The sequence below is a fragment of the Temnothorax longispinosus genome, chromosome 4 (genome assembly GCF_030848805.1).
Source record: "Temnothorax longispinosus isolate EJ_2023e chromosome 4, Tlon_JGU_v1, whole genome shotgun sequence".
Classification (NCBI taxonomy): Eukaryota; Metazoa; Arthropoda; class Insecta; order Hymenoptera; family Formicidae; genus Temnothorax; species Temnothorax longispinosus.
In genome coordinates, this window is record NC_092361.1 from 19426324 (window position 1) to 19451689 (window position 25366).

The following is a 25366-nucleotide window of genomic DNA, read 5'->3' on the forward strand; positions in this document are numbered from 1 at the left end:
GTATGTAATAACATTTTATAATTTATTATATATTTTTTTAGAAACTGCTGCGTTTAACGATTACGTCTAAAGGCAAAAGAGATTTTACAGTTAGAACGATATCAAGTCGACCATGCGTAACTTGTTTTTCACCTTTCCTGCGCATATCGTAAACTTCTATTATTTTCTTCCGTATATCGTAAACTCTTATTATCCTTTCTAAAGTTCTATATACTGTTTTCTACATTATTTTGTTTCGTGAAAATTAGAAGGGCTTACAGGGATATAGATTTGATAAAACGATAGAAATGAACAGTGCGATTTAAAAGTGAATTAAATAATTGAAAATCTCGGCGAATTTTCGCGATGAGTTCTATCCGCAGGATGAGATTTCTGTTAGTGGTCATCCATGAATGGATGCTGCTGGTGTTGGTCGTTATATAAACGTTCGTGTGGAGGACCGATATGTGTCCCCGCAGTGAACATGTACGTGTAGACGATTGTATGTAGCCGTACGTGCTTGAACCTGGTCACCTCAAGGAAAATTACCTCTCGGAATTTACCAAGATTTCCGTGTACGTTTCGTGGCGATATAGTGTGTAGACCTGCTGAACTTTTCCTAAGCGTGATCGAAATGGGATCTCTGGAGCCAATCTTGAGTGTATCGAACTTCTTTGCCCATTGATACATACGTTTAACATCTTTAACATTTTGTTGATAACGACTGCACATAAGAATTTTTTAATTAAAAATTTACATTTATCTAATTATTTTCATATCGGTATTTTTATATATTCAGTATTTTATACCTTTTACTACATTTTTACTAAATATAATAAACTACTTATTATTATTAAATTTATATTTCTTTTTACTTAAATTTCGGACATTTTTAAATTTTATTATTTTATATTTTTTTCTGTATGCATAAGATATGGACGAAAATTCAATGTATACGAAATTAATAAATATTTTTTATTAAATTTTTATCAAAAGAGATCATTATGATACGGATGTAACTTTTTACACATTTCATGTATATATTTTTTAGTTATTAAAATTTTAATTATCAATACGCGATCTTATGAAATCTAATTTCATACGCACATATTGTTAAATTTAATAACCTTTCAACAAACAATCCCTCATAAACATTGAATATGGTTATATAGCGAAGAATAGAAGCCGTTCCGTGTGTGGATGTTATTATATGGTATTCATCGAATACATATACTACATATAGGATTCACGTTATATTATTACAGATAACGAAGTGCAATCGATCTCGAGAGCGGGGAAATGATTTAATAAATCGTCCACTTCTTATCTCGACTTTCTCGGTCCGTAGCTCAGGTTGCAAATGCCCTCTCCCGTGTGTGTCTCTCATACGTGCAAATGCTGGATATTTTGGGATAACAAGATCATAAGCCCCAGGCAGTAACAAGATCCGTCGAAGTAGTGCGTCGTATATCAAAAGATATTCCTTTGTTATTCCAACTGCGAGGATTTCATTTTTCTAAGCAACAAAAGAAAGTCTCTATTCTAATCTATTTTGCCAAGTCGACCGATTTACATAGATTTGAAAAACACGAGTTTTGGCGTTTAAAGCATCACTCTTATTTATCACTAACAAAATTATACTCAAATATTTGATAGAATTATTATATTTTTTGCATCAGCTGTTAATATATTTTGATTTTCAACTTTTCCTTTTTCTTTTTTTGCTTCCTTCTTATAATTTATATTTTTACGTTGTCATAAAATAATTGCTTTTAATATATCTTTTGTTATATGTTTCGAGGTATTAAATATATTAGGTACATACTCGACGTAGTCACTTTTCATTATGTTCTATTATAGAACGGTTTGTAATTTCTGTTTTGTCTCTTTTGTTGCTGTTTAGCTACAGCAGGCTTTGTTACACAGCCTCATTCACGTTTGTCGTTTGTATTTCGAGACAGTTCGCAGCGGGTCGTTATCTCTCTCGCTATCTGCTTACATCATCTGTTCTCCGCAAAAAGCATACGATCAGGTCTGCGCAATTGAAAATCTACTGTGTTCACGGGTCCGAGAGACTAGTAACGCGCCGATAATCAAAAACCGAAGTACGTAATCCTCCGGGCGCAGCTCATGACGCGTACCGGCGGAGTCCTCGCAACAAAGCATAAATCACAATGCGACGAACATTCGTTATATGACACGCGGACCATGAAATATGCGGACACTGTCTGTCCGCCGGCAATAGACGCATGATGTGCATATGTGTACGTGTTTGTGTATAGCATGGCCACTAGGTGCGTGGTCCAGCACGCAATCTAGCGCGTTGGCGAAGTGCGCCTCGCACCGCGAGAGCTAAACTCATCCGATTGGATTCAGAATTATTCAGAGAGATGGGCGAGTATGTGCCTGGCGAACCAAGATCCGTCATGCGATCGCCACTATCAAGTTTTGGCGATTTGAAGCGTGCCTTGCCACGATAACGCTGGCGCCCTTTGTCGTGGCCGTTTATCCCCCCATCGACCTGTAGTCTCGTGTATCGAAATACCGTGTGGCGTATCGTAATGCGAGCAGTAGTGCTCCTGTCAGAGATGGAAAGGTTAAATGATAGCTGACAACCACTCCGTTCTAGAATTACAAACGTACTTACACGGCAGCTAGCAGCTACTGTTCTCCGAATTGTCGATAAAATTATATAGAAATAGATAAGATTATGTTATATACGTTGTGTCAGTAGCATAAACTGCGATAATCTGAACTATTTTATTTGCTTGAACGTGCAGGGCATCTAAATAAAAATAATATATATATATATGTCCGTTTATATATATAATCTAGACTTCGTAATGCATTGACTGAAGTTTTTCGTCGCGCGCGTCGTAAAAATTGGAAATTTCTGTTGAGGAGAAACACGAAAAGCACATTAAGGACCTACAGTAAAATTATGAAGAGAGTGCGCGGTTCTTCGAAAAATCTTGACGTACCAACCCTGATTTTATTTTCTTCCTCTATCGCCACTTACATGCGACTTACATTCTTTTCGAGGTTCACGGAAAAGTTTGCACGCGCAGGTTCTGACGCGCGGAGAGCTCGGTCATAATGAGATTTCGGGTGAACAATAGCGTCGTCATTTCCCTAATGCAATTCGGCACTTAAATATTTTAATAAAATTCCCTCTCCTTTTCCGACGGGATCTTTACTTAATCCGCCCATTCCGTGTTCCCGTCCCTTCTTCCGCTTCTTTCTCAATTTTTATCCAATGACTTCTTACGCTACGCTAACTGGCAACAAGTTATTGGACTGACTACAGTTTTTAAGTAAGTTGACTCGTAAGATCTGCACTATATTCTGCATCCTCAAATTGAAATGTCTGTAACTTTGAGATAGGTGATAGATAGAATTAGGTGATAATAGTTAGCAATCAATTTATTATTTATATAACCAGGACAATGTCGAAAGATAATGCAAATTCTTTATTTTAATAAGCATATGTGTGCAACATGATGTACGAACATTGAACATATGTACAATATCGATAATGAATCAAATTCAATGGCAATATATGCATGATTAATATTTATTGTAGAACTAGAACTAGTTTATTAGTATCTATCTGATGATTTGAATCGTTTCTTTTTATATTCATTTCTATATTCTTTTTATACATTTTCTAAGTCAACTCATATCTCCGGTCTTACGCTTGTCTTTTCCCAAAGAATTTTGCGTAATTTTAGGCTTTCTTTCGTCGTCTATTCAGGCATGAGCATAAAGTCGGTTACACACGGTACTTCTCCACTTTCATGCTAATTTTCTTGCTTCTATCTGCATTTTCTTCTTTCAGACCGCTTCCAGAAATCCCTTTCTCCGTGTATTCCGCCCCCGTTTTCGTTTTCCCAGTCTTTCATACGCAACCTTTGCAAAGCATACCCCATACTTGGGAATCCATTCTTATTGGCCCGAAACGAAGTTTTCGCGACTTGCTGTAAAGTGTAAAGAGAACTGCTTGCTCTGCGTATTTCCTGTTTAAGTTTGTAACACTCGAGTGATTCATACCATCGAGTATATGTTTGAGATAAGTCTCGTAAAGATGTAAGACCATATTTGTCAGCGACACATTGGGTACAGTTTTTGAATACAAATTTGTTCGCGACTCGAGAATCTACCTATGCTATTTAGATTTATTTTCATACATATTATTTTTCTGTAAAAAAAACAAGACATAGAATGATGAAATAATTAAGTACTAAAATATTTAAATACTTAAAGTAAAGTGTTTACCTAAGTGTTCTAACACGATTATCACGAGAGATCGCTACGAGAACGGAACTTCGAGGTAAACAAAGGCGGAACGCTTCTGCTTGTGGACATATGTCGATAGTGCGAGGCAACCAACATAATGTGCAGATCGTAAGGTCACTATATATCAGCGGAGAAAATGGGTGGATTCTGTTTATCTATTTTCACGAAAACTTATCCGAAAGCAAGAAAACCCGCCCGCAGCCATAGATAAATCAAAATAGAGAAGCCGCGAAACTTTTAAGTGCCCGAAAGCTGTGTCCATTGCAGAGGCAAAGCTCATATAGCGACCGCAACTCTTCAAAAAGTGGCATCATAAACATTAACTTGAAGCGCTTGGAAACCACAGGTCATAAAATATGTTATTACAAGATTTTTTTATTGCACACATCAAGGTTTATTTACAGTTTAATGTACAATGTACTCACTATCACTACCATTGTGACACACCTGACGTTTTTAATTTAATAACATAATAATTACAGAGAGATAAATAAAATAATTAAAATTCAGTCTCTCTCTCTCTCTCTCTCTCTCTCTCTCTCTCTCTCTCGTATGTGTATATAATCAAGATTTATTATTTCATGAATGCATTGGCCTCATCGTTTCGTCGATTACGGCTTCGATCGTAAAATGTTACACTCGGAAGTAATATTCTCTGCTGCTGCAAGGAAGAAAATTAAATAGTAAAATCCTACTGACAGACCGGACATGGTTTAATCAGAATTTTAACAAAGCACGTCGAAACGGGAAAATAAAATCCGAAGTAACGTCGACGTGTGCGCGCCGGTTTTACGGGGCGGGGTACGCGCGAGTTCGATTAAAGCAGATATTACGTAGATTGATTCGACCAGCGGAACCGCGCCGAAGACACCCGGGGCGAAGGAAATTTGAAATTGAAATCCGGTTAAAATGTCAACGATGCCCCGGCTTGTTATCGCTTGAATTTTTCAAAGAGAGCCGGTTGGCCCACGCGCAATCTAAATCTTTCTCCCCCTTTTTTATCCTCTATCGACCTAACATTCTGACTAAGCATAATTAAGGATTTAGCATATTAAAGGAGGCGTGAGATGTTCGAATTACGATGAAATCGTCGAGAAGCAACGAACTTCGTCTCTCTTTCCTCTCCTTTATTCCATTATTGATTAATTCTCCGTAAATTGATTCAATATCCTTTCTTATTTTTAAATTCGAAATTGTTTCTGCTCAAATGACCACTTCTTTCTCCCTCCCGTAGAAATACCCGGGGAATATGAAAGTGAGGAAAAAGATAAAGGAATGACAAGAACGGTTGGGCACGATATTAGAAGTAACGGGTGGAGTCGTGCTATTTTTATTACCCGCCACGTATTCTAGTCGACATTATATTACACTCTTTTGTATGACCGAGCGGCGGTAACGGGTTACAATCCGACGATTTGGGTTCTCTTTTCCAGCCATCTCATTCCCTATTTATCTCTTTCCTCGCTTTCTCTTGTTTCCCCTTTTTATTCTCTTGCACATTATTATTCGCTAAATTCTGAGATCATTAGTCTGTAAAATGGTACAGACACTGTGAGATGAAAATGTCAAAAACTTCCAAACAATTTGATTTGTTAATGATCATTTGATAAAATCGAAAGTTTTGATGTAATTAGATAGTTAATTTTTAAAACGGTTTAATTGTCTTCCAGTAGGTAAAAAAAAATTTTTTATGAAAAAGATATGTATGAGACTCCCTACTCTCCTTCATTCTTGCTGAGTCAGTGACTTTAGAGGTCTACATTTTCGTGATGCATATCCTGACACTTCACAAATGTCCTTTTTCATTCTTGTCATCCTGCAGCTCCATCTTCTTTCCAAATTGTACAATATCGAATTCCAACATGAGGATCTCTACGCTGATTGTAGAAGACAAAGGTATTTGTGATAGTAAAATTAAAAGAAATGATAAAAGTTGTAGTAATATTAGCTACATATTTAATTTATATTATGCATTTCGTGAGCTCTGTCATCCAATTAGATTTATTCAGTTAATAAATACATTTAAATCACACGCGTAATGTTAGCATACCGTTAATAAGGTGTATATACAAAATAATATTATTAATAATTTTGAACATAATTTCTTTCTTTCTTTTTCCATTATTCTTTCCTTTTTTTCCTGACAATCATAATCTTTAAAATTGCATCTTTGTTACGTGACGTGGCATAACTTCCTTTATTTCTCTAAATCCACCGTCCTTTCCTGCCCTCCCCGCGTTTTTTATCTTTTTATATTTCTCTGACTCTCTCTTTCTCTCTCTATTTCTCTGCGTTGTCTTTCAACCCCTTGCATCATCAAGCTTAAAGTCAGGATTAGGACGCACGAAAGTACACTCTGGCGTTAAAGAATGGAAACCGTTGATCCTGAGGATCAAGAGGATACGCCCCGTCCTATTAACGTTTTTGCGAGCGCGAACTTCATCTACGATATACCTTTCTACCAAGGCTCGCGCAATTTCTCATTAGGGTAAATATTATAGGTCTCATCACGTAATGATACTATACTCAGAAAAAAATTAATTCCAGCGGGACGATAGAAAAATTTAACAAAAGTAAAAAGTTATAGATGTTTAAAGTGTGTTTCGTGAAATTTCGTTAAAATCTTGCAAATGTAATTATCATATACTTATTAATTTTCCCATTTACAAGTTTAAAAATTTTATTTGAAGACTTGAAAAAGATGAAATGAATAAGATTGAGCGACAATTCGGCTTTCTTCAAACAAATTACATTTTGTGTGCAGAGATAAAGAACAGAAAATGTCACACATTAACTTGTCCATAATACATAGTGCGCTATTTGAATAAAAAAAAAAAGAACGAAATTATATAATTTTTTCTACGGACAATATATATGATACAAATATATTTTTTATATAATATAATATTTATAAAACTGATATTTATACTTTTTCCCCAGAACGATGTTAAATATGGAATGGTGATGTAATACAAAATTTTATTAAAAGGCAGCGTAAATTTTATCACAGTACATACATTCGTAATAGGCACTGCGTTCATTTGTCTACTGTACACGCTATATTTTTGATTAAATTTATATTTGTTTGAGCAGTAAATATCCGGAGGCATTTATACACTGAATTTTAACACAATTGAATTTGTTTGGTTTTTTTGGGATATTATTATATGTAATATATATAAAAAATATAACGTGCTGTCCTATTTTTTAATTTTAATATAATTTTACCTTATGTACACACGTAAAATGGAAGCAGCATTATGCCCGGAGATGGATATATGTAAAGCCTTGGTACATGGAAGCATGGTGCCATGCGTAAGAAGTCACGTACTGGAAATAAAATATAATCTTGAGTAAGCTACCGAGACGCTACTTAAGAGGGAACACAAAGTACGGCGATTGAAACGGTTTAAGAAGTAATTATAAAGTTAGGAACAAAATTCTCCCTCAGACTTGAATATATTTCATTTAGCCGTGAGCTAGAATATCACAAAATATTAAATGCGTATATGCATTAATAGGAAAATTTTCTAACTCAAAATGTTAATGTTAATATATATGTCCGTGATACGTTATAATATAGCATCAATAGAAATTTATTGGGCTAATTGCCGCGAGATACTAGTGTAAATTTATATATATAGTATCAAGTTTGATTAATCCTACGTTCCGATATTATGTTCAATGAATGTCACACATTAATGTGACATTAATTACGAGATTCGTTTTGTACTATAGCAGTTAAACCGTGAACATAATCTGCATTATGTCGCATTATAACTTGACAATAGATGTACAATTGAATTTCTCAATAATTTTCTGTATTGCTTTTGCCTATTAACTAATTATTACCACTTTTGCAATATCAATTTTTCATAAGTTAGGACACACACACAATTGAATAATTTAATATTAATAAAAATGAAAATCTGGTAAATGAGCAAATCGATAACAATAAATTGCAAAAATATAAACTATACAAGATATTTAAATAAACATCTTTTGCGCAGATACAACGGTAAAAAGATCATATTGCTTCTCTCTTAATGAGCTGCATATAGTGATAAGAATCCTCATCATTATTTTTTCTTAATAAGAATTCTTCTATCGAAATAATCCATCGAGCGATAATTGATTTTCTGGGTGATTCCGCATTAACGCTCGAATGACTTCCCCTACATAACGTAATTGTTCGCAAGAATTGCTATGTTATTAACTGGTTGACGCATGACGAGGAATGAACAGAGCAAATGTCTGTGAGGGAAAAAGTAGCGGTACGAATTCTTTGTCGCGTAGAAACCTCCAGGAGACACTCTCTAGGACAGTTAGTAATTATCTCCACTTGGTAAGAGTGTAATTATTCTTCCAGTTCAAATATTCTTTTTTAGCCTTATCTCTCTTATTCTCCCGGTTAAGAGTAATCGTTGTACGTACATGAATATAAAAAGTTTCGATTAACCTATACATGAAAGGATACCTCGAGAATTTTTAATCACATTAATTCGCAAATGGTTAAAAGGTACTTATATTTATATTTGAAATATAAATATAATAATCAAATTAAGAGAGCTACAGAAAATTTTATATTAATTTTTAATTTACGTTGCTTCTATAAAAGGTATAAAATAAAGCATTAACGAATCACGCAGAAATTTAATATTTTTAAATTTTTTTATTAACTTTATGTTTAAAATTTTTAGTATAAATACGTTAGAATATATGATTAAATCATATATACATATGTGTGTATTACGCGAATACATGAATACATTCAAAAATATGTCTCATAAAGAAATTATGAAATATTTATGTATATGTGTTCGTGGGTAGGCATATGTTTGTATATGTATTCGTTCACTACTCTTCCATAATTAATCTCTATTATCAAGGTTCATGGATTAATGATTCCGTAACGCTTCCCTGACAAGTTTTGGCCCTGACAAGAATTTAAAGAGCACTAGAGCCACCGGAGCTGAACGGCGACTGTCACCGGAGCAATAAACAGTTTATGATATTACGTTTGAGCGCGGCAGCTGCCAAATCTAGTTAACTTTCTCTACGCTACCTTTTTCCGTGATCCACGTTGTTCCTTTTTCGCGGTGCAACGATACCTCTGGAAGCTGTATAAAACATTGTGATACAGGTACATGCTATCGATTATCTCAGAACGTGTAGCAATATTCTATGTATATGTTTATATATCGCGAACATTTGAAGTCATTAATAATGCGAAAATATTATTTTATGCATCATTAATCACGAATGTAGATTCGTGATTGAGGCGAACACTACTTCGCCATAACGTGCACGAATTAGTATCCTTTGAGTGGAAATTGGTATTCGCCGTTATACGAATCCTCAAAACGAGTTATACGTTCGTAGAAGCAATAGCACGCACTTGCCTTCTATCATTTGATCCTTTGTGTTAGTAACAGCAGCAACTACCAGCAGTTACCCTATTGTTCGTCGGATAACCGGATAATCAAATTATCGTGTTATTCACCATTTCGCTGAATGACGCCACAAAGCGGAATATACAGATAACCGTCTTACCTTAATTAATATCTAATTGAAGATTTTTTCTTCAAGCTTTAAATTTCTTTCAGATAAGTCAGACAGGTCACGATCTCGACTTATAATCCCAGTTAATTCGGCAGTTTGCACGAATTTCCAACGAATTTATTTGCACAGAAATTTGGATTCTTTGCAATTTAAACAGATCGGGAATAGTTTTTCGCCATTGATCGCCCCTTGCTGTACGCAAGAGGATCGACGACGACGTTCAAATCCCGTTTATTTGATTACCTCTCGTTTAATCGAGGCATTCGGCCCAGAATGGGATTTCACCGAATCGTCCGTCGTGTTCGAGACCTGAGGAGCGCGTTTATATGCGAGAGAGAGAGAGAGAGAGATGCGATTAAACTGAAAAATCGACTCGATTGAAAACCACGTTTCTCTTTATCGAATAATTATCAATATTATTTTTCACGAAATAGCAATCATATGTTAAAGTTTCTAGTTATTATCTTTCATAGTTAAGCTACTTAACTTTAACCTTTTTAAATACATAAAATAAATATATTTTATCATATACAAATTTATTTAAATTGAATTTGTTGCATAATAACTAGAAGAGTCGTATTACGTATGTAAAAAAATCATATAATTCTATTTTTTTAAATATCAAATAACAATAACCTTAAAAAATTGATTTTTCTGGAAATTAATTTTACTATTATTTGTTTCCTTTTAGACTACTTTTGTCTGAAATATTTGCCTGCCAGGGTTGTATATACATATTTATTATTTCTTAGGAAGGATTATTAATTAAATTTGCAAACCTTGTACTTATTTATTTTGTCTAATTTTCTTCATCATTACACGGTTTAATGCATTCTTGTAAAGAAAACGAAACATGCGAACCTAAGAGGATATAATATTGGTTTTTTAATTTGTTTGTGGATGAGACGTGTTATTATAAACAGAGGTTGTGTGGAAAAGAAGACGCAGAACGAAAGGATCAGCTAAAAAGTTCATGTTAAGAATACTAATGAGGAGGAAAGGATAAAGGAAGAACGCTGCTATCTTTCATCCTGTATAGAAGTTCGTTACTATCTTTCATGCTAAAGTGCAAGACATTTTTAAACAAGATATAGTTTTGAAAAACACTCGTTTTAGTACGATCTTATTAGAACGTATATTTTAACAACTTGTTTTAATGCTTTAACAATTAAATGACTTTTTCCTTCGTTTAATGATGACTACAAAATATTATCTGACAGTCATTTATATATTATAAAGAATAATTGATGTTCTCTCGCAACATCAATTTACAAATGTGATATTTTTACGAACGCAATAAGCTAGAAGCTAACGAGAACATCCGATAATATCTCGGTTACAGGAGCAATCTGTATTGGAAAAAACGTAATCAAACCACGCGCGCGGCCCAAATAAGCTTTATCCCGTTCGAAACTCGGAGTTTCGTCTTTATTCATGTCTCGATGCGCAATGCTTTTCGATAGATACGCCCGTCCGCGTAGGTAGAACGTAACAACGGTTCGGACGAGATTAAACCCGCTATGAAGTCGATCGCTGCAGCACGGCGGGGCAATAATTTTTAACGGTACCGCGACTCCGATTTTACCGCGAGCGAGTGCGCCGCGATATTTTATTACCACTTCGGCAAACAAGCTCCGGCGCTGCTTCGGCTCTACCGCTGTCGGCGCTGCTACATGAATGCACCCCCCAAGACTTGCGGGGGCACGGCTTTGTTGCGGCGAAAGTTTTGCCGATGTCAGAGAACTTTCGCCGAACTTTCCGTGCCACTGTTAGATCGTGTTCCTAGATCGTCGAACCATCTAATAGACTTACATCTACAAGCGCGCGCGCGAGCGAATCAGAGAGCGGGAGTAGTTCCACCTGGGGCGTCTCATCGGGGTTGATGCCTAGGTAGTTCCTCCACGATAGACACTTTCTACGTCGTCACGTCATAAACGTGATACCTGAAGATGGCGACGTAAACATAGAATAGCAGAGGGTAGCGAAGCGCTGATGTCGATAGTGCTTTACTGTGTACCGTATCTAATAAGCGTGTGCAGAACTCAAATGCGGATCTTAAGAATATATCAGAGTAACTGGGACAATGCAATTTCCAGTATTGCGAGTGCGTTGCATGATGGATAAACAATGTTTTATTATACTCAATTCGTCGGATAATTAATAATTTAACTACAGATTTTAACACAAGGTTTTTCCCTCCTCCTCCCTCTGTTTCTGTCTCTCTCTTTGTCTTTTTGAGTCTGGTAAATATTTCGTTATGTTATATAGTGAATATCATGCGTCTAGCGTCATCGATCTTGGAATATAATGCAGTCACAGCACAATTATAACGTTGCTCGCAATGAAAATACAAACAACAAGATACGTGAGTGGTGACATAGCACGACGTATAGTTACGTTTTGGCATTGAACGTCGCCGAGGGGCAGGACAGGGACGTGAGTTAGCCGCGCGCGATGTGTAAACGCGCGCACCCTGGAAATTTGCAAGTAAATGGCAATTAATCAGTGTCCGTATGAATGGCCCGCTGCCGTTAATTTGTCATTTCGTGCCGCGACAATTTGCATGCGACTGTCCACCGGTCATCGAATTTGCTGTTGCGCCACGCGTGCAGCAACAACCACCGGCTAGTTTCTGTTTAAGCACCCTCGTATTTACGGGGAGCTCTTAATATTCCCGTGCATGTAAAGAGGAATTCCGGTTACATTCGCAGCGTATTCTTCCCACGTAAAAATTACAGCGAAATTCCTTTCATAATACGCTCGCTTTATGAAAGTTATATCTTCTGTATATTTTCTAGCTTTCCTATAAATTTACGGATGTTTGAAGCTTCGCATTCTTTCATATATCTGTCTCTTTGAGACATAAATATAAAATTTTATGCGATTTATCAAATTTGTAATTTATTGAAACTGTATATTGTTTTGTTTATTTAATTTTGCTTATATCCGGTTAACATGCAATATTATTGCTGCGCGAACTTGATTTGCAAGATTGACAGAGAAATATAATGAAAAGTTCTACTCTTGTATATTGAGTTCCATCCTCATCATTCGTCTTTGGAAAAGCTTCGGTACTTTTTAGTTCAAAGGAGAGACTCTCTTTTCACGCTACACATCGCTGTCGCCATCCGCGTCGATGGTGAAGAAAATTTCGGAATACCTCGAAACTTTATCGGCACTCTTTCCGTTAGTTCGAAGCGCGAAAAGCGCTATCCGCGGCACATGAACGGTTTCCCTCGCTCGGAAACTTTTATTTCGCCGTTTCGTCGACATAGACTACAGGAAAATCGACACAAAAAAATGTGCGGTGAAGAGAAAAAAGTAGGTACGTGCAGAGATTCGTCACTTTCAATGGCGAGTATCTCTATAGGCAAACTCGGAAACGATAAAATGTTTTCTTCGTGCGAAAATGCACAAATTTTAAGTGATATTTTTTATGATTTATAGTTTACCGCCCCATTGTAAATTATTGATTTGTTTTTCCTTCTCTCTTTCTCTTTCACATATACACACATACACAGAAAAAACAGTAATATTTCCAATTAAGTTCCCTATTTTATCTTAAATGTTTTTATGGAAATCTGATTAAAATATTTAAAGGAATTGTTTATACAATACATATACATAAATTTACGTAAAGGCTTATCCGCTTCAAGAATTCAAAGACGGATAAGTCGGAGTTTTCTGAATACACGTCTGTAAGTTTGAGTGAAATGCCTCTTTCATCTTCTCACAACATGTTTTCATATTCCGTCGTACTTATCTGACTGTGCATCATACGCGGAAAGCGTATAACGCATTTCCATATTCTCCCGCATTCTTTATCCTCTTGGCATTAAAAGCGTGAAATTTTCAAAAAAATCTATGAGAATTTCTTAAGTCCGGTGACAAAAGAAAGGGGGTGATACGGAAAGTACGCGCATGTCAATGGTGTCCCTGGAACTTCCCGATGAATCGGCGGGCTCGGTTTAGCGAACTGTAGAAGTGAATTTCTTTTTATTTCGGAGTATTCGACTGTCGTCCCATGCCGTACGCGCAAGATCGATTCCCGCCGTTTCCACTGTTGACTGCGAATGCATTCGATGTAAAATGCAGAAAACGATCAGCGCGGTATACCGTACGAATAGCAGAATGTCAGAAGGGAAAAGGGAGGGGACAAAGGGAGAGAGAGGGAGATTTCAGAGTTTGAGTTTGAGAATTTATGGAAATGTATTTTTCCGCGTTGCGAATGTTGGTTTGCACTGTGGCGCGCATTTTTACCGTGTTTCCTTACAATCACGGAATATATTACCGGCTTTCTGCGAAATTGTTAAAGCAACGCTCGATTACATTCAACTAGCAGTTTACTATGAGTCGAATTTTTTGATGCTTTGATTAATAATGGGATTATTCGCGATTTTTGTTTTTAAGAGATTATTATATTTTGATACTTTGTTGCGACGAGCTGAAAAACTTTTTCTTCATCCAAGAGAAAAATACAAAGTACTTGAATCATATTTTTTTATTTTTAGTATGTTAGAGAATCTGGCTAAAAGTTGAGAGAGTCGAAAATTTTCAGTACTATGTACTATTTAGAAAGTTTTGCGTAAGGTGGATAAATTGTCAAGTTAATTTCCATTTGCCAGAGCTGTTTGCGTGCATAAACATAAACAATTTGTTTTATGTTCATTTTGTCGGAATATTCGCGCAGTACACTCTCATACATGTTAAAATCTTTTAACTGAATTAAAATTTTTATATAATCCAAGTTTCTTTACATAAGAAAGAAGACATCGGGTTTGTTTCAACTCTTTTTTTGAATTGTTTTAAACAAAATGATATATAATTTGATGGTGCACAGGAATTGTTCAGTTTTATTAATTGTAATATTATTTTCTAGGTGTAATTAATTTATATGCACGTATATTAATTTGAATAATCAGCAGTATCAATATATTATGCTTATTTGCATAAATAATTTACTTATTAATGAGTTATCAATTACGTTTGCATATGGCTATGCGAATGAAATATTATATTAATCTTGAAGGATGAGTGCGCACGATGTGATTAATAGGGGCAACATTGATATCTCCTTTTGCGTTGAAACAATTTTGCGCGTCCATTGAATTTAAGCTATGCCATGAAATGTCCGCTGCGCGTAAAGTCTGTGACTCGGCGCCATAAATTATGATATAGTGAGACAGGGATTAGCGAAATAGCTTGGAGTTGTAACAGGATGTGCACTTTCTAACTTGATTATTGCCTTCATCCTGGTATGCCACCAGACGTTACAGTTCGAATCATTCGTGCTTCCGAGAAAAGTTTCTATGAAAGGAGAACCAATTTTTATAAAAGTATCGATTCGTAAAGTTGTTTAAGTTTAAGAAGAAGAACTTTAGTAAACTTATACTTAAAAATAATCAGCAAAAATAAATTTCTCTCTCTTTCTCTCTCTTTCTGCAGTATTCTAATTTGCTATGTTAAAGATAATGCTTCAACTTAACTCGATAGTCACGCAACCGTTATTTATTTTAATGCCGTTAATTCGGCGATACATCTAGTTGAATTAATATAATAAACACCTGCAGGTGTTCGGTCCATGATTATTTATGAATTTATGATATTACATCAGTCATGCTACAATCATCCGCGCGGATAATGCGGATAAAATCTACATGGGAATGCTAAAGCACGCAGCGGTCCGCTCACGTGCAATCTCCACGTGCTATCGGTTTAATCGATGTCGCTTAATGCGTCCGTTACTTTCGACGATTTTGCGTTACGTTAAATTAATTCCATTATCGGCGATCGGAGGACGCGGGCGCGCACGGCAATCGTTGCACTCTATTTGCGCCGGCACGCATAATTCCGGTTTACTTCCGCTAATGAAAGAACCCCCTGTACACGTGTACATATACATATACCCGTCGATACCAATATCGGCCCTCGAATAATATCGGTAACGTAACGTGGCGTCCTTTGGCGGATCGATCGAGTGTGCGAGGTGTAAGCGCGACTTGAATTCATTCAGTCAATTTCGCGCGGCGGTGATTCGACCACGGGGTTTCGCACAAACGGGGGAGAGCAAATTATTGTCATACCAGCGATAATTGAGCACAACCACCTAATAAACCGCGTTCGAATCGCCGACTCTTCGCGGGTAGCTTCGGGTCGAGGCAATTACAGCGGCGACTACCGCTGGGCAACGCCCCGGCGCGGGCGGTGCACGGCGGAAAGGGCACATCAGCCAGTTTGCAGTAACTGGTACAACATTTACGCCAGAAATTAATGCTTAACTCGAATTGAGTCGTAGCCGCGAGTCTGCGCGCGGACAGGAAGTAATCGCATCGGGCCACGGCTAAGCCCGGGAAAGTTCATTCGATAATAACGCGGGTTCCCTCGCGCTCTCGCGACGAAGTGCTATTGCCGAAGTTAATTTATGGATCAGCGAGACGTGTTTAAAGCTTTATTGGAGGAACTTCGTTGCCTCGACGTTACGTCACTTACCCGATAGCGTAGCCCGGGAATGGGGATCGAACTCGCGCGCATTCTGAACTTTGCGATACGTTAATATATAACGCGAGATGCAAAATGGTGTGCCTTATATCAAACGTCGAATTGTTCTTCTTTAGCATTCGGCAAAGCGAATGTGTACGCTATGGTACGCCAAGTCTAAAAAATTATATGGCAAACTCTGGAATTCCGATTTCTAATCCGTTTGACTTGCTTATTCGCAACCCATTGGCACGTCTCAAAAGCTTCAACGAGATAACTTATGCAAAGTATACAATGGCACGTACTTGGGAGTTTCATACTTTGTAAGTCCACTAATACGTAAATCAAATATTAAAGTAACGTAAACTTCATCCTTGTATTCAAACTATTTAGTTTGACAAAATTAGTCGTTAATCCACAAAGTTATATGCAACGTAAGTATAAATCTTGAATTCAAGAGTGTCAATTCCCAGCATCCATATAAATATGATTGGAGACACTATCAAGCATAACTGCTGCGTAGCGGAAACTCGGCAAAAACTTGTCCAATCTCCCGGATTGCTCGGTGGCAAAAGGTTAAGGCGCTTTCAAAGTGAAGCGCTCGCTCGTGCGGCATGGTCGGAAATATTGACGCAACATGACGACGTGGAGTTTATGCGGGAGTCGGATCGCAATCGTGAGTATGTCGCGGTTATCGACAAGTTGCTCATTCGCGTCTCGAAACCGGCCTGTCTTTAACGTGAAACTTCGCAAGGGGGGAACGCGCGCGACAAGTTTCCGCGACGGGAAATTCAAGTGTAGCGGCAGTCCTGATACGCTCAAAAGCAAAATCCGGAAAATCGAGGCGCGTATCACTGGAGGCAGCTAAAACATCCCGTGCCGCGATCCCCTAACAGGCCGAATCGCAAAAAAACTCATTTCAAATAGCTTCCGCTACGTGGATTCACGTCATGGATACACGCAAATGCACACAAATACTTACACACACAGTATAGACAAGAATCTCATCCCAAGAAGGGATCCCAAGAAGTTCCGGGTAAACCTTGTTCCACGGCGCCGACGACATCACCAACATTAAGCACATCGAGGCGCGTAAGTAGTCGGCGGCGCTCATGGTCAGACAAGTACGGTGCGGCGCGGCAGCGGTGAAGTTTACCGAACAGCTGTGCGAAAATGTATCGTCGTTATTTGTTCCTTGGTAGTTCCTACCCGCGGTTAGGTTGCAGTCGCCTCAGTTGCACTCGGTGTGCTCAATTTGCGCAGATAAGACCGGTGTGGCTAACCCGACCTTAAAGAAAAAGTTAGAAACATATAAGGCTGTAATCCGCGTCCTGGGACGCTAAGAGAAGTTACTAAGCAGAAGGTTTTCTTTCTCGACCAACTTTGTTGGTTAAACCGATCCGAGAGAACTAAAATGTTTTATATCGAATGTGATCATCGATGGGAAAGTTAAAGATACTAATCTTTCCCACTTGAAAAAAAAAAAAAAGAAATTGTTGGGCGCTATCAAAAGAATCGAATTCTGACGTATCTTACGTGTAACTAAATGATTCAAATTGACATTATGCACATCTTCACTTTTTAACATTTTTAATGATATTCTTAATACATCAATTTTTAACTATTGAATTAAATGTAGTAGTTTTCAGATTTTTATCGCGCATTGTCATTAATACATTTATGAAATATTTATCGCTGTTAGTGATTAATTGGCGTATTGTGCACGTAAACCGCAAAAAACTCACTTTTTGCGCGTAGCCTAGGCGGTCACGTCAAATACATTGTATCGTGATAGTATAACTTCCATTTTCGATCGGTTCGCCGTCGATTCTCAATATCGCTGTACGGACGGCTTAATGAAATTTTCGAGGGTTCCGGCTCTGCCATAAATTTCTATCGCCGACAGCGATCTCGTTCGCTGATACACAAAACCGGACAAAGTCGACGCGGAGTCGAGAGAGAATACCCGTAACTTCATTCTCGACTCATCGTAATTCAGCCCGCATGTACGACCCTATTTTCGTCGCAATGATTAAGATCGCCCGATTTATTCTATGGATTTATATCCGCGCGAAATGCAATCGTACGTCGTTCGGGGGGAAGCTTTTGAATGTTCTACGTGACTCGCGATTTCTATACAATTCTTCGTACAATTCCTACAATTTGTCCTTAAATTTCTATCGCGCGACAAATCTCAAACATTACTTTAAACATCAGTGCAACCTGCACGAACGTCATTGACTCGAAAATATGCACATTTTTTCACGAGCTGCAGAAATCTATTTTCGATATCCTTATGAGAAGTAGCTCTCCTAGAAGCATTAGGAAAATGCAGTCTTATACATATCGCGAACTTACTCACTCGATCGTCCCCGCTTCCTCTCGGTCCTCATCGTAACCCTGCGTCGTCCAATTTCCATCGTTCGCGGTGATGCGAGAACTGTTCGAGCAAAAGCGACCGGGTAAATATCTTGCAGTGCCGGTAAACGAAATTGAATAAACATTTTTCAGCAAATAGAGCCGACAATGGTACGAATTTAAAAGTCGCTGAGACGAGCACAGGTGGTTCCCCTGTCGCTGGAAAAAGCGCTGAACGGAAAAATTGCATTTCACCCTCTCCCCCTCCCCCTCCCCCTCTTACCCCTCGTCGCATTTCGTTTCTCCCTTGCACATTTTTCGCCCCGTCACTCCTCTCTCTCCCTTCCTCTTCTCATCTCTTCCCCTGGCCATCCCTCCTTTCCGCGCCGTGAAAACCACCCCCATAAAGCTATACCCTTCGTGGACGACGAAGCCGTCGGTGATGTAATCGACTTTTGTGCCGGTTATCCTTCGATTCTCGCTGTGAATTGGTTATAAATGCTAATGTACGAGCCAGCTGCGACGCAATCTCTGTGAAATAACGTTTCAACATGAGACGCGCAGTTTTAAATTTGACGAAATTCTAACGAAATTCCATGAAATTCTATATAGGAAATTCCATGAAGTGATGGCATATTCGGTATATCGAGCAAAATGTGGCAGAAACAATGCTACGGAACGTGTATATTCGAAGTTATTTTTGATTTAATTTTTCCTCCGCATTATTCTTTTATATTATTAAATTTTATAATATTAATACATATATATATAGAAGCATTAAATTTAAATTTAAATTTTGCATATTACTAAAAATTTAATAAAACACTCTATTTAAATATCTGATCAATAAATGTTAACTTTATGAAAAAAAATCGAGGTTAATTCTCTCGAGGCGCACCTTTATCATCTTTAGAATAAAGGCGGCCGGCGTTTTGTTACGCGCCAGCGATCATGCAATCTTACAACGTCGTTTGCACGATGTACAAGCTTAAAGGGAATACCGATAATTATTAACAGTAAGTGGTAAATAAAAGTAGACAATTACGATAGAATATTAATGGTTTTACGAGAACGCTTGCGACGTCAGAAACGCAAGCTCGTAAATAAGTCGTAAAAAAGGGAGGAAGGTCTGCAAATCGAGACGAAAGAAGGAGAGATCAGATCCGATTTACGATCGGCGGCCTGGCTTGGCAGTTTGTTCCGCGGCGAGATCGTTTCTTCGCCGCAGAGAACCGGGAGCCGATCGAGCGCAACGATCGATCACGCCAAACGATAAATTAGCGTCGAGTTAGTATCCGACGTGCTTACTTCGACCGTGTTCGTGCGAATGTGATTGTCGAGAAGTGGTCTCGTTATAGAAGACAATGTATATTGTACATATTTAGACGGCTATGAATGCGAATGACCAGTAGAGGGTAAATTTTGGAGAGATATTCCACTATTATGCGAGCGAGCACACCGAATCTGACTTTCCCTCCGCTATTACTAAGCTCCATGTGCGCTATTGTTATGACCGCTCGGGTTGAAATTAATCCCAGGATATATAATTAGAGAATCTTGTCTAATTACGGGGGGAAGATATTGTTTGCGTCAGTTGAAACAACACAATAAGATCGAATGTTATTTTACTATTTCAATATTAAAAATGTCGCGCTACATTTCTGTACCGCGGAACATCTACCGGCTTACGCATTATGCAAATCATTTTTCATGAAAGTTTCAAAGCCGGCCGTATCTCCTCCGAGCTGAGATCGAGTCTTAAATCACGGTGAAGAATAAAGAAGACGGTGTCGCGGGATCGGTTGATCTTGCTATGCATTTATGGATGTCGAACGTACGAAGAAAGCAATATTTTTCGCGCGGAATCCATCGTCGTTCCTCTCGATCCGCAGACTTCTATCCCGGCAGCCCGTCTATCGCCCGTCTCTCGATTCGTCCGCCTCTTCTTTTTCTGTACTTCCCATAATGGTAGATTCTACCATGACCGTCGATTATTGTCCCCTCCGTTGGAAAGCTCCAGGTGACCGAGTGCAAGTACACAGGAAAACACGTAGCTCGAAAGTTTCCCGCGATTTCCCCCAGGGCCCTCAAATAATTCTACGTCGAAAGTCCTTCTGGAATTCAACCGTCTTTCTTAAGACGTCGAAACAGTCACGGACGAGCAATGCCGATGTCGGGATTCTCACAAATTCCGGCTGGAAATAAAATTCGTTCGAGTGCATTGAATTCTTCGATATTACGAAAGCATGAATGTCTCCGGTAAGAAAGTATGAGTGGCGTATAGATGATTCGTTGAATCGTTTCTGCACGGCAAGCACTAAACAGTTATTGATTGAGACACGGGAGTTAATGATCAAGTATCTTAACGTTAATCACTTAACGTTCTTTCGAGGAAAGTAGGGTGAGTAATCGAATCTCTTTTTCTCCTTTCAGAGTCCAGCGAAGCAGGAAAGTGGCGACGTTCTTGAGCTTCAAGACAGACCCCGGAAGGACAACGCGCGATTTATTTACATGCGACGAACGCAAGCGCTCTCCCCGCTCTCGTGGCACATGAAAGACACAAGTAAATTACTAGTTCGACTTCGGGCGCACTAATCGGCTTTCCAACGTGCGGAAAGTCCAATTCTCTATAGAGACCGCTCGCAACTGCCCGACGGTGCATTAAAATGGCGCGGAAATTCGTCGAGGACGAAGAGATAAAATAAAGAAAAAGCTTCGCTAAAACATTCAGCGAGCGCGAACCGGCGCGCGGCGCGGCGCCCACGGACGTACATCGGACTTGCTTATTACGGAAATCCAGTTTGTTGGAATGAGGCTTTGAAGTTTCTATCGCTTGCCGACGAACCGTGCTCCACCTTCTTCCGCTGCCATTCGTTTTTTGCACTCGGAGCCGAAGGAAAGATGGGAGAGCGGAAAACTGAGCGGCTTCGCATTCAGACGGTAAGGAGAAAGTTTAAGTGACTCATAGAGACTCTTTCGAAAATTTCCTCCGTGCCGTTTCTCTAAGTTTCTGTTTTCTCGGTGAAAGAGTGAGAAATACAGAGTAGAGAGAAAGAGAGGGAAAGAAGGGAGAACAGATTAGTAGCCACGGTTTCTCGAAGGCGTTATTTTTCATCCATTTTCCACGTGCTGCGCGGTAATGCATTAGTCGGCACGAAGTAACACTTGTATATCGCGATTCGTTTACGAACTTAAATTAAGTCACATAACTTGAACCATTAATACCGCGTAAATTAATATCGACCTCACGAACGAACGCGCGATGAACAATGAGTAATTGTAATGTCATATCCTGACGTTTACTTCTCTTTTTTCATAAAAATTAAGCAAAGAGTTATTAATTAAGCAAAGTTTTATAAATTACTGCGTATTATTTCCCATCTTTCGTGACTTTACTAACTGCTACTACTTTACTAACTACTACTACTCTTACCAACTCCACTCTCTAAAGCTAATTGTAATAATGATGAAATATTAAAGCTAGAAAAAGAGAAATTTATAAACCGGTCTTTAAAAGATCTTCTTTGCAAGAAAATATTTTTATAATATTAGCCATCAGTGTCCGCAACAAAAGCGTTCTGAGAGGTAACTAATATCGTAGAACATATTTCGGACATCGATTTTTCTCTATAGAATTCCAATCCACATTCCAGCCAGGACGATCCCGCTATGGAAAAATGACGGAAGTGTCCGCACTATGTACGATCGAACGTCCCTTTGCTGTCAGAAGATCCTTCCAGGACATCATTCAATCGAGCGATTTCGACCGGGCGTCGTAATAAGAAATCGACAGTGACGAAAATCAAAGTGACATCTGGCCGAATGACGCCGGCGAATTTGAGTGGTGGTCGAGGAAACGCGAAGAGAGATCCGTTCCCTAGATTATAGCTCGCGCGAAACTCCAGTCATGCGGCTGTGGCGATTGAGTCTACGAGATTCGAGGACGCGCGTACGAAGAAAACCCTATTATAAAACTCCATTCCTGCCGAGAGTATTGCTCTGTGTCATCGCGAAGTATGATAATCCGAGATAATTCTACGCACAATTGTGACGAACGAATGAACGTAAACAAACAGTGGACGAATTAGCGATCGCGCCTCGAAACATATAACAGAGTGTGAAACCTTTGACATGTCACGCGCGTCACGAAGCGCGAAATTATCACCGAAACCCGATGAATCTTTCATCTTCGGCCGTTAATTCCATCGCTACTCGAAATATAAGTGGTGAATAGCAAATGCGTGCGTACGGCGACATATCCGGCGATAGGACTCGGTGATTCTGTAGATAGGACAAAAAGAAAGAGGATGGAGAAGGACAACGTTAGACATTATAGAGCTTACGAGGGCTTCAAGCCGGCGAACAACGGCAACACTTCGTCCCTGAAAAGATCAACGTCCGAACGCTCGAAGACACATTCGTCTCGCCAAGTGAGATGTTTGTGCTTCGGCGGGGTGCCTGATAAAGCCAGCCAACACTCATTCCTGAAGGGGTTTATCATAAACCTCGGGATATGCGCCCTTCTCGTGGCCTATACCCTGCTGGGCAGTTTCATCTTCCTGGCCATCGAGAGCGGGACCATCGATGGCGTCGGCCTTCAACAAAGGACCCTCGCCACGACGATAGCCGGAAATCAGCATACCAAGAGAAACACCAGCGCTTTGATACAACAGGTAAGAAAAAATTGCTCTATACATTTTTACTGTATCTATAGATTTTTTGTAGTAATTTTCAGTAGTAATTTTATTAATGGTAATTTAATAATTATGTTATGTTTTTTTCAAAAAATATCGTTTAGTGTGAAGCGGAAAGATATTGGAACATATTTTTAAATCATCCACAATTTCTTTTCCAAGAAGTATCCTCATTATGCTCAAATGTAGCTGTAGATCATAGACTCTAATAAGAAGTTATATAGCCACCTAACGAAGATGCATGACGAAATTGTTCTCGAGGCTCAAAAAGTCGTAGATATATTTCGTAATAACTATGTAGCATGTGTACGCGCTACGTACAAGCAAGTGCAATAAAAGCAAGAATAACAGAAGGAGAGTAAACAGATTTGTTGATACTATGAGTGCATCACGGTTGTCGTTGCCGGTCGCGGACGTAAGCCACCAACTTGTTTTTGCTTTTCTTTCCCTTGAGGAGGAGCAAACAGTTCCGGCGGCACCAGTTTCTCGATTTATCGTCACGTCTCCGGTTTCATTCCGCTTTTCTACCTGAGGTGACCTCAGTGAACCCGAAGTCAATCGAATTATCGGTGCGTTCTGGCGCGAGCGCTCGTTTTCAACGAAGTTTTATCGATCGTGCTTCCTTTCCGCTATCCTTACGCTTTACAGGAAAAGCGTATTCCCCGAGGACATCGGCACAAAGGCTGCTGTCTGTTGCTTCCGGCCAATAATAGCGACGACGGATTGTTCTCTCGATAGCAATCGCTCATCGGCAAACGATTGAATATTCGTATTCTTTTTATAAATAATTCGTCTGATTTTATCGTCTGATTTTATCCTGAAAAAAAAAACGGTTTTCTATTGCGTTTTATTAACTTACCTTTTCTCTCTGTGAGAAGCTCCTGAATTTTACGGTATATGGTCCAATGATGAAGCAATCACACAGAATTCACCATTTGTCATAAGATGTAATCCGCGAAACGTGCATTCATATCCGTCTGACGTGCGTTAATTAACGAGCGTACGCGAATTTAATTTAATCGACAGTATGTCAGTTATAATCCTAAGACGAACGTAGACGTAGTCCGCAGTACCTGACGATATTTCAAACGTCGCGTCGTCTAATTAATAACTTTCCGTGTGTGACGCAGGCCCGGACGAAGACCGTGGAGAACATATGGATAATCACGGAGCATTTGAACGTTCTCTACCGTGAGAACTGGACGAAATTGGCAGACCAGGAGATCGCGAAATTTCAGGAGCAACTAGTGAAAAGGATCACGGAGGACATGATGGCGACCCAGACTGCCGGGACGTATACCGGGAGTTCCACCAGCGAGACTGTAACGGAACGCCGTGTGCCGGAGTACGAATGGAACTTCGCGAAGGCGTTCCTCTATTCTCTGACAGTGCTCACCACAATCGGTAAGTTTTAGACGTAATTAATTAATTATAACGTCGCGCGCACCCATTTCGTCCGCGCTTCAGTGCGGCACCTCCTGCCGCATTCTTGTAAACGTAATGAGAGATTCCAGCGAACCAGGACTATGACAAAATGCGGTATGTATCAACTACAGAAATTATAGAAATTATAAATTGCGTGCCTGTACGTTGAATTCTTTAACACAATAATATATTTTAACTTTCTGCAAAAGAAATGTAATGTCTATCAAATTTAGAATTCGGTAATGAAAAACCTCCGGGGTTTGATAAACTAATCTAAAAACTAATCTCGCTAACATAATAATAATACTGGAAATGTTAATTCGTAAATCGCAGTATATCTATGGCAATCGCAGTAATGACATGATAAACAATAGTATACAATCAGTATCAGCAAGCATACGCGTCGAAACTACAAAGTGCACAGATGATGTTTGCTTCTCTACTTGAACTTGTGCGATTTCCCGTCTGCGCAAGTACTGTATATACATGTGTACGAAGGCATAAGTTTACAGGAAAGGAGTGCCGGCGTAGCAGAATATTTGTACGTAATTAGTAGACAGCGGGAAACAGAGACG

The 25366-nt window shown here is 38.8% G+C and overlaps 1 protein-coding gene across 6 annotated transcripts in view; it reads left to right on the plus strand.

The window, feature by feature from the left end:
- The window catches only part of LOC139811246 (TWiK family of potassium channels protein 7), a 204211-nt gene that overhangs the window by 124042 nt on the left and 54803 nt on the right, over nucleotides 1-25366 (plus strand). For 5 of the 6 annotated variants that reach the window (XM_071775404.1, XM_071775409.1, XM_071775407.1 and 2 more), the window contains 3 exons: nucleotides 21106-21612; nucleotides 22326-23345; nucleotides 24497-24770. In XM_071775404.1, the coding sequence (XP_071631505.1) occupies nucleotides 22980-23345; nucleotides 24497-24770 (640 nt within the window). In that variant the 5' untranslated portion in view covers nucleotides 21106-21612; nucleotides 22326-22979. Of the gene's footprint in view, nucleotides 1-21105; nucleotides 21613-22305; nucleotides 23346-24496; nucleotides 24771-25366 lie in introns of all 6 variants that reach the window. The other variant, XM_071775408.1, reaches the window with a different exon arrangement.